This window comes from Gymnogyps californianus, chromosome 2, assembly GCF_018139145.2.
Source record: "Gymnogyps californianus isolate 813 chromosome 2, ASM1813914v2, whole genome shotgun sequence".
Lineage (NCBI taxonomy): Eukaryota > Metazoa > Chordata > Aves > Accipitriformes > Cathartidae > Gymnogyps > Gymnogyps californianus.
In genome coordinates this window covers 55,370,598-55,384,863 of record NC_059472.1, presented here as the reverse complement: position 1 = coordinate 55,384,863, position 14,266 = coordinate 55,370,598, and the positions used below count along the sequence as shown (strand labels likewise).

General features: G+C 41.7%; 1 protein-coding gene and 1 long non-coding RNA gene across 5 annotated transcripts in view; one reads left to right on the top strand and one right to left on the bottom strand.

Moving 5' to 3' along the window:
* PTPRM (protein tyrosine phosphatase receptor type M) overlaps positions 1-11,906 on the bottom strand; it is a 486,857-nt gene extending 474,951 nt beyond the window's left edge. For all 4 annotated transcript variants that reach the window (XM_050915684.1, XM_050915683.1, XM_050915685.1 and 1 more), the window contains exon 1: positions 11,528-11,906. In XM_050915684.1, coding sequence (XP_050771641.1) covers positions 11,528-11,600 — 73 coding nt within the window. In that variant the 5' untranslated portion in view covers positions 11,601-11,906. The remainder of the gene's footprint in view (positions 1-11,527) is intronic.
* Positions 11,907-12,222: 316 nt separating this feature from the next.
* On the top strand, positions 12,223-12,823 carry LOC127029884 (uncharacterized). The gene is made up of 2 exons (XR_007768260.1): positions 12,223-12,345; positions 12,611-12,823. It is a non-coding gene; the product is annotated as an uncharacterized LOC127029884 (long non-coding RNA).
* The last annotated feature ends 1,443 nt before the right edge of the window (positions 12,824-14,266 follow it).

The window sequence follows — 14,266 nt, the reverse complement described above, 5'->3', positions numbered from 1 at the left end:
ATAGATGGTACTGAAGTGCAATTTTAGATGGAACTGAGAGCAGGTAAGAACCCTCCCTCTTCCTCTGCACAAAATTCCAGAGTACACAGCTCTGGCAGATTACTATAATTGGCCAATTCTTTCTTTTATTGCTAGACCACTGTGTAGAGTCAAAGCACTGAAATAATGTGAATGGGGCTGCTGGTGAATGTCACGTATTTGCTCAATGCCAGTTTCAAGCATACAGATCTGATTTTTTTTGCAGTTCTGCTCCCAAAGGTCCAGAAATACACATCATCTAATTCTGGCTTACAAGCCAGAATTAATTTTTCACTGCTGCAAATCTAACATGGCACTCTGCAGTTTGTGAAGACTTTAACAGAGTGAGTTCTGGAAAAGTGCGATTTCTTACTCACAGTGAAGTGAGTGGTTCCCAAACCGTGGTTTGCAAAACTCCTGTGATCCACCCACTATGAGCATTGATTTGAAGCAAACAAGCCTGTCAGATTCTATGTCACTGAGGCAGATTTACTGTGGACCAATTCAGGAAGCCACAAGTTTATATTCATTTTGAAATTGAGATCTTCAAAACTACAGACAGTTTTCATTAAAGTCTTTGAGTTTGGGCTACACATCAGAAACTGACTCCGTTTTTGCAATGAATGGAACAGAACTGACAGGCAAGCAGGAACTTTCAAAATACAAGCTTCCATGTTGCAGCCTAAACTACAACCCATCACATGTAACCAAAACCTCCAAAGCAGTTCCTGACTGATGCCAGAATGAGTCCACAGCTGCTTTCTAATTCCATTTGTCACTGAGTCACAAGAGTTATCTTCCAAAATAAGAATTTAGACTTCCAAAGACTGTATCTGTTTCTCTGTAGGAATCGGAGAAAGAATTTCAAAAGCAGCAGACAATGCACGCACGATTTACATTCCCTAATTCCCCTTGCAGTGACCTTGGCAATACAGCTAGACCAAGCCCAGACAGTCTTCATCTGAACTTCTCAGTCTGAACATATGCAATACCTAAGGCTTCACCCCTACTCCCAACTCAAAATTACTATCTGCACTTCAAGACTCCAAAGTCCACTATATGACAAAGGAAGGTACAGGTGAATAAGGCTGAAGTGCACATTCAGCAATGGATCTGCCAGTGAATCAACCCACAAGCACAGCAGTATGTTTGTCTATGGTTGAAAACAGCAGTAGCTGAGGAATATTATTCTTAAGGGGTTATTTCTACGTCATTTCCCTGCATGGGTAGTCTTATGCTAGATACTGGGCTACAACTTGAAGAACATTTTAAGGCTTTTCATGTTCACGCCTTTTTGTGGTCATGTGAAGTTTTTAATGTGGGTAACATTTAACTCCCCAGTATTCAGGATGCAAAGAAGTAACAGATTCTAGTGGACAAACTGACTTTCTATTAAGCAATATTACATGTAAAGATCCAGCTCTGAAGGTTCTGCGAGACTTGTTTAAAAACCCCAATCCACATCTGCTGTTGCTGCATGGCTGTTGCAGAAGCCAGTTTTTTATTCGTCAAGAGTGTATTTCAACTTGTCTTGGGCTCTGGGCCCTATACAATTTCAATGCATATTTGCTCTAAAAGACATGTGCTTGTCTCAAACGCTCTTAAATAAACAAAACAGTCAAACCCCAGTGTTTTCCAAATCCCCAAATGAAAATGCTAGGCTAATTCACATAAATCCCTTACTAGCCTAGATTTATGCAGGCAATTCTAACAACAATTCTTAAAGTAAAAATAAATAAAACACACCTCATGAACTTTATATGTGGTCTTCAATCCATGTGCTTTGCTGTCACTATAATCAGAAGGTAGTAATGTTAGGCAATATACAGGCTTCCATTTTGCATGTTCAACCTCTAAGGTTTTAAACAAATATTAACTTTAATTGTGTTTTGGTTTTGTTGGTTTTCCGTGACACTCACAGACCTAACCCCATAAGGTTGCTTTCATATATAGAAAGTTGCTTGCAAAGGTTTTCTCCTGAGCTAGGACTGAATCAAGATGACATCTCTCAGACACAGTAAAGAGGGCATCAACTGCACAGTGCCTTAAAATTATTACTGGGGCAACAATTTATCTTACATAACTGAGAAATTACTTCCATAATAGCTGTCTCTGCAGAAGTTAAAAAGAAAAACAGCTTAAGTGATGTGTTATGTAAAGCGCTTGTATTAAAGTGTTGAATGCAGTGCTTTGTAAAATAGTCTTCATCTACTCTGCAGAATTCAGAAAAGGTAACATTAAAGGAAAAAAGGCTATAGCAATTCTCAGTCATTAACATAAGAACTACCCCACCGAGTACTATGGTTCCTGGAAATGTCCACAACTGTCTCTATCTCCTAAACATGTGACAGTATTTAAGCACATTAAGCACATTGTTGAGTTTCTAGGGAAAACTGAAGTACAGGTGGTGACAGGTGACTGCCGTAGATTTTCTCTAAATACGTTGGAGGGTTCTCAACTGTCACCTTCCTCTTTTTTTTTTTCTTTTTTTTAAATGGAAATTTAGCAGATTTCTCAACCATGAAAAAAAAATCCTATTGGTCAAAACTAAACAAAAATCCACAAAAAGAACAGAAAAGCCTGGCTATGAAGATCCTCACCCATGACACAGTCAAATGCCAGAGCACAGACTTAAATCCGGGTCTCCCACACCTATGTAGGAGTTCTGATCACTAAGCAAATGACTATTACAACAGGAGTTAAAATAAATATCTATCTTTTCATGCTGTGCTCCAGTGGTATGATTCATGTTAGGCTATGTCATCCCAATGTGGAACCAGAAAAATCTCCAGGCTCAGGAAGTTCCACTGAGAGAAAATCATTTCCTTGTTAAGATTATATGACACATCTTAAAACAGTTAAGTAAAAGAAATCTTACACTATCAAAATAGTAATAATGTCCAAAAATTGTAATCATCAGAACACTGTCGATCCTGAATTATATTGGTTGATAGAAACATCACAGTAATTACAATAGATTATATATAGTCCTATACAGATATGCAAACAGTGTCAAACTTTGAAACAAATATATTTCCTCGCAAGTTTCTACCAAGCCTGTGAGAACACTCTGAACAGGCTGTCGAGTTGTTTGGAAACATTGGACTTCTCACAGTGATTTTATTTACTAGAAGGATGGAAGAGGGAATAGGTAATAATGATTTTTTTCTTTTCAAATGAAACAAATATACAAGTCACATAAGGAGAGATACCTCCTATACCACACAACTACAGAGAAAACAGTTATGTCTGATCTGGGGCCTAACACAGTTCATTGAGACAGCAATTGACTTGCATGTTTGTTTTCAACTGTTAGCTGAACTGTTTGTTAAAACAGGAAAAAGCCATGAATGTGAAAATAGCAGAAGTGAGACAAACGGGAGTTTCTATGCAGGTAGAAGACAATGTGAATCCCTTTAGGAAATCTCAGCTTCTGCTTGAGATATAACCTGGTAATAATTCTTTTTTCAAAACTGGAGATCCTTTTTCTCTACATACCCTCAGAAACTATGTAGACTTGCTAACCAAAACTTTAAGATGTGCATGTAGATGACCATTTTTTGGTCCTAAGTTACTGTATCAGTGATAGTAGAATTACTAAGCATCAGCTCCCAAAATAAGGAATTGTTTGACCTTAGAGGGAGAAGAGGAAAAAAAAATACAACCCCCCTGCAACCACCTCTGCTGCGAGTACACCATGAAAAATGCAAGAGTTTGCTAAAGGGTAATAATTCATCAACTTTTTAAGACACAGACACACAATCTAGTGCATAGATTACAAGCATATACACAAGTATAGAAGTGCACGTCATGGATGGAAATTATTTACTCAGTCTAGTCTATATTCATCAGAAAAACAAATATGAAAAGCCCCTCTATTTGTTTACCTGTAAGAACAACTCCATTATAAAAGCCTCAAGACATTACTGCTCCACTACCCATCCACCTGGAAGTGCACAGAAACTCCTGTAATATCGTCCTCAATCTTATGTTAGAATATCATCAGCACAACTAAACAGTTCTTTCATCTATTCAGCCTACCTTTATGCACTACAGAATTAAAACAAAGGGCTGCAGACAAAAGTATTCTATCCAGTATATCACTTTCAAAAATAATCTAAAAAATATTTGATTTTAGAGTTAAGGATAAAAGAAGTGATACGATTCAAGGTAATAAAGCACGATCTTTCTGAAGACTTCCCCAAAATAACTGTGCTGTAAACCTCAAAAAAAACCCCAACAACCAAACCCAAACAAAAAAAAACCCCAACCCCCCAAAAAACCTACTCTAATACAGTCATGAGATGCTCTATTTCATTCTCCTAGAAGATGAAGAGCTAAAGTGATGAAAGAGGTAATTAGCTGTTAGTTATTCCAGAGCAAAAACACATTTCTTGTGATTAAAAAAACAGTGCTGTAAAAGATATTTATAATAGCTTAACATTGAAGAAGATTAAAAAAAAGAAGGGGGGGGGGGGGAAGCCAATCTACCCCTCAAAAAACCCTACTGTAACCAAAACTTACTGCTCTCTAAATCAGGGCAGATTACACCGGGGGGGGGGGGGAGGGGGGAATGACACAAACCACTCATAAGCAAAATGTTAGTTTTACACCATTCCACAGAAAAAAATTAAAGATTCATTAACATCATTACACTTAATCATATGTGTAAAGATAATCAACTGTTGCTATGTAAAGCTGTCAGAAGACATATTCAAGCCTTGAATATATTATTAAAGACAAATGTGTTCAAAACTAAGATGACAAAAATAAGAAAATGTGAATAATTGTAAATCCATTTATGTCTTCCAGATGTACTTTAGCTGCCTTTAGGAGTTCAGCTTTTTTTCTAGAACATCTTCTCTTCCAGTAAGGTTCATCTCTTACACTTCCAGAAAATGTTATGCCTTCCTTCCCACCTTTCCCCCCCACCCACCCTAACTCTAACCTGTTTTCAGAACTCCTTCCTGCTAATACTGCTGTGGTTTTGTCTGAACAGATGTGGTCATTACTTTGTTTCCTACCACTGCTCCTTATGTGGCAAAGGGTCACTGTGGACTCAGACACTTCTGGCCGAGACACTTCTTTCCTATTCCCTGCAGCTACTGAGCATGAGTATGTGTTAGAGGCATAAATATACCTTTATTTTTACTGTTATTACTCTCAGAAATCTGGGCATAAAAATGTCTTTCCTTAATTTTTAAAGCATATGTGGGGACTTACCCTCTGTACCTCCTTGTAACATTAATAGAAGTCACATAGCTTAAAACCTAACACAACACAGTATTCCAAAATCAGTACAGAATTCCACTGACAGCAATGTAATTTCTGAAAATAATTATTTTGAATGGAACAGAAAGCTTCTTAATAGGTTGTGAGAAGACATATACTCACACCACACTTTTCACACAACAGCTTTTCTTTAAGACAAGCATCAATCAAGATTGTTAAGATATAACCTTATCAGATCTCTATAGCAATAACCCTTGCATTTAAACCACTAGGAGAGTACTGACAATTTCTTTGTAATTTCATGCATTTTATTATATGAGAGCATTCATTCATCCTTCTGTTGAATACTAACACTGGTACTGAAAGCAGCTTTTTTACAAATAATCAAAAGTTCATTTGTATTATAATGAAACTGGTGCAAACAAGCCACCAATGGATTAAAATTCTCTAGGTCACAAAAATCCATCACATATTTTCACACCTCCCCAGCTCCAAATACACCCCCATTCTCATAAAGCCCAGTTTACAGCCCTTCCTCTTTCTATGCTTAGAAAAGTGGATTTAGAGATGCAGCTACACCTAGTGATCAGCAGCAGATCACAGCAGGCAAAACTCATGAAGACACTACAAAAATCACAAAGAAGTATGTGAACATAGTGGGGTGAATAAAGTGATACAGTAAAATTTATTGCTAGACTGCTTCCCCCCCCCCCCCCCCCGAATATATGACCATATGGTCCAAATTGGTTTTGGTTTCTTGAAATCCTTTTTAAGACATTGATAACATTACACATTAAATCAGAAATACGGATCTGGAAGTTATCAGCAAAATCAAATGAAATAGAGAGGACTCTCTCAATTTTTCCTGAAGAAATTGAGCAGATAATTCAGGTGTATTCACACATCAACAAACAATTTATTCCTGGGAAAATTTTCAGAACTAGTTCTTTACACAAGAGTCGCAAATGTGAGCTGAAAGGTTCATAAATGCATGTCATTTTCTGGGGAAACATCTTTAAAACTTAGTGATGTAGCTACCTCAACTAAGTGTTTGACAGTGATACTAACAAGCTTTAAACAGAAGAGATATCCCTCTCAAATGGCATTTCCTTTAGCATAAAGTTGCAACGTGTGAAATGCAGGATCAGTTCACAGATCCTGACCCCACAACATCACTGGACTTTGTTCTATCAAGTCTACACCTATTATCTTCCTCTAGCTGAATCTAACGATTGTGAACTGAACTGATTGTCTCAGCAGTAAGGTGTAAAACTGACCTGGCCACTGGCAACTAGACTGTTTGACACATTCGCTGACCATCTCAGTGTACGAGTGAGTGCACATGAAAAATAAATGAACTCCGCATTTCTTCAGGTCAGACTTAAATGACATTAGCGAGATGGAGTTCAGAAGCTTACTCGCTCTAACATGTTTCGTGATTTGCCTGAGGATTTGGTCTCTCTGGCTGTCAATCTAGCAACTTCTGTGAGCACTAAATATATTATTTTTTCATAAATTTTATGCTGCTATATTGTTTCAGGACACTGTGATTTGTTTTCCTCATGGATTCTGATGACTGCTAAATCGTGAGACCAAATAAACATCACAGGAATTTTTTCCCCAGTGTTATTACATCCTTGTCATATTTTGTAGGATTTATTTTTATTTTCTGATGAGGTTTCATTATTAACTTTTGCCACCAGAACAAGACCAGAATAGCTAAATAAAATAAATTTTAAAAAAACAACCCACATACCTACCACAGTTTCTTTCTGGGCAAACTGTGCCACTTCCAAAGCCCAGACTCTCATTTTTACCTGAAGCATCCTAAAGTACATCTCACCTTACAGGGGAACACAAACTTTATTTCATCTGTTTCTAACTGTCAAAAGTTAAAAAAAGAAAGAAAGAAAAAAAAAGACATATTTAGAAGCCAGTTCTTCAACATGCTTCCATTAATTTGCTGGACTATTTTAAATATGGATACTCTCAGGTGTAAAACACAAATCAAGTCATTCACCTATTCACCTAACAGCTGTAATAGCAGCAGCAAAAATCTCTGACAGCAGGAAGTTTTGTTTGAGAATGTTCCCCCACAGCTCTCACTGTTTAGCGAGGCCAGGTCCACGCTATGAACTTTAACTGGAATAGTTTTGTTGATGAGCTGACAACTGTGTCAACCACTAATAAAGCTGCATTTTCACTAGCATATGTTATTTGCCTTAGGAAGTGCAGGAATACAGACTTGATGGATGGGTGGAAAGGAAGGAAAGCAGGTGGAATAAGCAACGCAAGCAAAAGCAGAATTTGTTGAAGTGAGATATAACCACAGTTGGAGCTCTTTGCTGCTAAAGTGATCAAAATAGCTATTAAAGACTTCCAAACAGAGATCCTGAATATTCTGAGAAATCTCTTTAAACACAGTTAATTATACCAGAAACTTTTTATTTTCTATACATCGCTCCGATTGCCAGGAGCTTCATTTCAGCTGGGATGGGACCTATGAAGATTTAACCTATATTCTTTCTTTTCATCTTCCCTCTCTGCAGTCACCAGACATCAACATCATCACGTACGTTTCAACTTCAGTGTGTCAAACTTCTTCCTTACATCTGGTTTTGGAAAATGCGATTCTTGTTTTTAGAGTGCCTACACCCAAAAATTAAATAGATGAATATAAGGTACAACATCTATTCAGATTGCAAGGTTTTGTATCTTTAATCCATGAAATAGCTTAAGGACTACTGTTCTCTATGTAAAACCTTTACTAGTCACTAGCAAAAGTAATTTTCAATTTTTGTACAGCACTTTTCCTCCTGTTCTTCTCCTCATAATTGCCACTAGTCCTGGTGCAAAGTTCATTATGAATGGTCTCCTACAAGCACTTTTAGTCAGTCCGTCCATCCATCCGTATCTCTCTCTCAATGCAATAGGACTCATCCCTTCTCAGAGAAAAACTAAAACTTTTAAAACCAGTACCATAAAAAGAGTATGTTAATATACAACCTTGTTGCTTTCCATAGCAAAAGAGAATATAACAGCCTAATAATAGCCCTCCCTCAGTCAGATTCAGGTTATAAGCAAGATGTACCAATTTCAGAATTCAGGCTGTGTTCAAATTTACATCTATCTGAACACGATGCCTTCATAAAAACACAATTTCTGAGTTCTATTACACATCTCCTTGCCTTCAATTTCAGTTCCCCATTTTGGTATTTGTCAGAACTCATCTCATCCAGACCCTTCATTTTATGTAAGGCCTAATATTTAGGCTTACAATGTCCCTTCCAACTTTCCACATCTCTATGTTTGACCTAAATCCCTTACAGGAGTGAATTGCTTTCCCTAGCCTGAATAATCTACCAAGGAGATGGAAGAAGGAACACAGCGGAGTCAGGTAGCATTTCATAGGACAGGAACACCTCGTTTCAGGAACTTTTGTAATGTTAACATTCAGTGTTTGCATGGGCCCACTTAATAACATTTATGTTAAAATTATAAACAAAACCCAGCCAAATCGGGTGTGCTACAGAAAGAAACTTAAAAAAAAAAAACCAAACAAAAAACCCCAAACCAAACCTAAACCAAAAACTACTCTTGCAGAAAGATCCCAGCTACTTTAAAAAATACTTAAGCAGCATTGTCCATTTAAGCCAATATCTCTTAAATTCAAATTCTTGAAACCATTTGCTTCTTGAACTGATGAATCCAGAATTTTAAATTCTTTAGTTAAGGACTCAGAGAAAATCTCATTGTTATTAACTGTTAAGCTGCTTTCAAAAGATTACTTGAAAGCTTCCAGGCCTTAAAAAGCCAAGATCTGATCTTTCAGTAAGATTATTTTCTAAATAAGAAACTCAAATAAAACAATAGCTGATGGTAATGTTAGAATCAATCTCCGTAATACAAATCAGTCATTTTAGAAAAGGGTAAATATAAAAATGGAATTATAAATGCCAAAGATTACTAACTCAACCACTGCTATTCTTTGCTTAGAACATGTGTGGAGTTGGTTTTGTTTCTTTTTTCTTTGTTTGTTTTTAAACTTTTTATAGGTTAGTCATGCAACTCCCGTCTGCAACAAGGGACAGCTATTACAAAAGGTAACTACCCAACTCTAGGACAGATTTTTCTGTAATTTAATTTCTATGACACTGATGCATCCAGCTTTTAACAAAAGCAACAGCAATTTTTTCCCCCAAGCAAAAATGACTCCCAGGCATGCACTTCAAATGGTAAAGTACAAAAATGGAAATTTCATCAATTTGGTTCTGAGTGCCAAGGATCAATATTAAAAAAAAAAACTGTACATGCATCTTCACAAATAATCTTTACATTCAATATTTAACATCCATGTACATATGCAGGGAGAGAGCAGGCCAGATTCTGCATCCCATTACATGCTTTGCAATCTCACTGAAGTGTGTAAATTGCAGCCTCTGTTATTCTGTACTTGGGAAGGGTTGGAATTACACCTTTGGAATAACAGCATGCACAGGGCATCTCTGAATTGTGTTTTATATCACAGTTCTTTCCACAGTGTGCGGCAATGGAAATGAATACAACAGATACAAATTTAACGCTAATGTGGGATTGTTCTTCAGCAACATGAACGGCACTTAAATGCCGACCCTAATATAGTATCAGCATATCGCACGCACAAGTCATTTAAATATCCAGGAGAAGAAGAGTTGCCGCAGCTTAATTTTAAACAAGAAGTAAGACAGTTCACGCAGGTCAGCAACGAGTTATGGATTTATCTTAATAAAGCAAGAGCTCTCACTGAAGTCTGGACACTAGACTTCCAATATTAATGAGTTATAGAGCTAATATACATGAGTTCAGTTCCGTAATTCACTACAAAGCATAGCTTCATCCTAACATGACTGTTTGGAAAAGATTTCATCATTGTTATATATCACCTCGGTACAAAACATTTTTCTGCTCAGGGATCTTGTGTCTCATCTGCAGTAAAAACGCTGGGGAGAAATTGGGGAAATGCAGCTGCGTATACAAAAGGTCCCTGGAACTGAACATACAGCCAGAATTTTTTAATTTTTAAAAAAGTTTAAAAACAGACCACCAATTCCTAGCCATAAAACTTGGTTTAGCTACAGTGCTGCATAGAAGCTACCTGTAATGTACCAAATATAAACTATTCTGCAGCCTGAGCAACAAGGAAAGTCAAAAGTATTGCTTCCCACCAGATCAAAGCACACTTCGCATGAACCGAAGACCAGATGTCTTCAATTTAACGTGCTTTTCAGTTGCACTCACTTCATGTTAGGAACAAAACAAAACAAAAATCTGAAGTTACTCTTTGCAGTGAAGCACGCACAACTATTTCACAATCCAAATTTCTGTCTAAAATTATGGGTTTCTTCAACATATAAATAGGACAGGGGTGCAGGCAGAGGACTCGCGACCAAGATAACCATCTGCAGGTCTAGGACTTCAGAGAACAGAAAAACGCTGTTGATGGAGCACTTCGCCGGGCTCTTCGCTGGATGTGAATCCTGACACCCCGCAGACGCAGGCAGCTTCTGCCCTGCCCTCCGAGGTGACGATTTGGGGGGCTGCAGAAAACGAGGGGCCAGGGCTTTACCTCCGGCTCTACCGGCGTTTCACAGCCGCACCTACGGGCAGCGCGAAAGGCAGGGAGCTCCGGGGGCGAGCGAGGAGGAACCGGCGGGGCGAGGCAGACAGGCAGGCAGGGCGGCGGGGCACCCGCCGGCCCCTCGGGGGAGCACCGCAAGTTTTCCTTGCCTCCGTCGCCAGCTCCGCCGCCGGGCGGAGCGGCGGAGGCGAGGGCGGCGGGGGCCCGGCGGGGGGCTCACCTCACCCCTCCGCCTCCTGTGCCGGGGCAGCGGGAAACTTTCGGGAAGTCGGCGGCGGAGAAATGCCGGAGCGAGCCCGAGTCCCGCCCGTCCCTCCAGCCCTGCCCTCGGGCTGCCCGAGCCCCACCAGACTCTCGCCCTTCCCCTCAGCCCCCTTGTCGTCAGGTCACAGGGGCGCAAACCTAACGGCATCCCGGCGCCTCCCTCTCCGCCTGCTTCGGACACTTCCCCCCCTACCCACCCCATGTACGCAGCGGCTCCGAAGTGTCAGCCCCGCCAGGGGGAAGGGGAGGAAAAAAAAAAAAAGTAGAAAACAAAAAAAACCCACCAAACCAAAACCCAACCGACTCCGAAATCGCAGCGCTTACCCCCTTGCCCCTCCACCGCCTCCGCCCGCGGGAGGGCTGCCTGGCCCCGGGGCAAGCGAGGCGGCTCCTTACCTGTGAACGTCTGCGCTCCCGCCGCCAGCAAAAGTCCGGCCAAAGTAACCAGGCAAGTTCCAACTTTCCCCATATTTCCACCCCTTCCTGCTCCGGATCCAGCAAAGTGCCAAAGTGTTTGCCAAAGTAGGAGGCGCCCCTCTCGCCCCCCTCCAGTCAGTGGGGCAGGCGGGGAGGGGGGAGCCGGACTCCCCCACTTGGTGCCCCGCGGGCTGTTTTCCCCTCCTCGCCCTCTCCTCGCTTTTCAGGGCAGGGAAAGAGGGGTACGAAGTGGCCGGGGGCTGCTTGCCTGGCTGTCCGCCTGCCTTCCTCCGGCCGCGCCGCTGCCCTCGCCCCAGGGGCCGCGCGTACGCCACACGCCTTCCGCGCCGCTCGCCTCCCCCGGTGCCCGGGGGGGCACCCTCAATCCCGGAGCCTCCTCGCCCGGCGCCGCCGTTACTCCTGGTTTAGCTCGGCTCCCTGACTGACTCGCGGTCCCCCCCGGCAGGCAGGCAAGGCTAAAGGGAGCGCGGAAAGTCACGCCCAGCCGCCGGCGCCGCCGCTCTCCCCCGCTAGAGGGCGAGGCGGCGCGGGCTCGCAGCGGCGGGGCGCCGCTGACAGGGTTTCGGTTACGGCCGTCGCCTGCGGAGGCGAAGCGCTCGACTCTCCTTCCCGCCGCCCGCTTCCCCCGCCCCGCTGCCCCGAGAGTGGCTTTGTTTGCAGAGGAGGTGGCTCTGTGCCTGGCAGGACGATGTCGAAAGTTCCCGGACAGCGGGGGAGAGAAGGAGGAACAGAATAAAAAAAAAAAACACGAAGAAAAATCTCAACCAAGCGTCTCGGTAACTTTGCCGCGGGCCGGCCCGGACGAGAGCCGCAGGCGCTGAAGTTGGGGCCGCCGTGGCTACCTGTCCCGCCGGGACGGGGCCCTAAGGGAACGGCTCCCGCCGCCCCGAGCACCCCGGCCCTAGGGCAGCGGCCTTGCTCGCCCCGCGCCCCCGCCCCACCGGTCTGGCGCTGCTCCGAGGCACCGGGACAGGGAAGGATAAATACAAGAGAGTGGGAAAGCGCTGGCTCGTCTTAATCGTTTTGTTTTGTTTTTTACAGGCAATCTGGAGTCTGTCGGAAGAACTAGTTCGAGGGCACTACTCAGTCTTCCGCGAAAACCGCAAGAGTAAGAGCCCTGCCCTCACAGCGAAAGGCTGATACTAAAAGGAAATTAAGATGTAAATGGGTTTCTCTGGGCTGGCGACGAGCGGCACTGTGTTGTAAATAAATTGCTTCTCATTTGTGTGCTGCTAATAAAACTTAAGCGCCTTGCCCAGCCCTCAGTTACAGCCACCCTTCGCCCCTCCGGAGCGTTTCGGGGCAGCTGGAAATGGCGGGAGGTGGGAAGGGACCTCTGGAGATCACCCGGTCCGTCCCCCCGGCTCAGAGCAGGGTCGCAGCTTTTACTCCTGTGGGTGAAGAATGACGTCATGGATTGGCAGGGTTAGATAGTGAATGATGGAAGTAAAAGCACGTTAAAATGGCAGTTATCTTTCATTATTTGCAGTTCTGCGATTTCTGGCATTTATCTGTACATCACATGTGAAATACAGCTGCTTGACAATCTTTTTCACTTTGGGGCTTTGGCTCCTGGTGTCCAAGACACTGCAAGGATGTGTTTGTTGGTTTTAAACCAGTTCTTTCTAAATTGGACTTCTAGAGGTGGAAATATTTTTGTTGGCTGTCACTTTCAATGAAAGCTTTATTTCAAGTGCAAGTGTGCCCAAATTTAATGCCTGTTTATTCCCTGTGGGTTGCAAATAAAACGGTAAAACCAAGAATCTAGATAATGCTGCAATTAAGGGTTTGAGCTGGCAAACACAAATATAAGAGCTCAGGTTCTAGGTTGTCATTTTACTCCAGCACAGGTCCTCTGTTTTCTATGCTACTCTTACTATATAGTCGGCTTCACTCTCGTTTCAATTGAAGTCTTAACTCTACCCATCCCCCACATGGTAGTGCAAGTTACAACATATTAATAATTTGTCCATATTTTGTATTATTTCTACATATAATACATCATCTTCAAACTTAGGCGCACAGCTGTATCATTTCCAGTGATCACCCAACCATGCTGTTGTCAGGACACTGCTATATTATGTTTTTGCTAAGGCATTTGTTACGTGATGCGATCTTCACGAAGAGACATGAACTTTTAGATGTGTGGGGGTAAGGGCGCTACCTCAAAAGTTAACGCAAGGGGGCAGAATAGTATTAATTGTTGTGTTCCCTGACGTCAGACTTTTTCTTTTGAATTGTGAGCATTCTCTTCGTTTATTATTTGCCTGGAACTTCCCAGTCTTCTCCCCGAAGAAAGTTACCTTAATTCCTCAAAGCCTTGGTAACCTAGGGGTATGTTGCAATAAAAATTCTATTTTTTTATTTTACAATTTTTTCCTGGTTGCATAATTTATGTAAATTTTATGTTCTTTAAATGCTGCAGTTATAGCTTCTAAAAATTAGAAACTATAGCTAGTCTTGAAAGTGCTGCCTTTGTAACTACAAAACTGTTAAAAAAACCTCAAGAAGTCTCATAAGTAATTTAACTTACAGTAAATTTAACTTTTAAATGTGTCTCCTAGTAGATCTGTCACTAAAAATCCAGAAATGAACAGTTAAACCAATGATGACTTCTTTCTAGGTTCACGGTGTCCAGACACACATAAAATTGTATCTCTGATCAGCTAATGTCAATCCTAACAGAGTGTGGTAAAA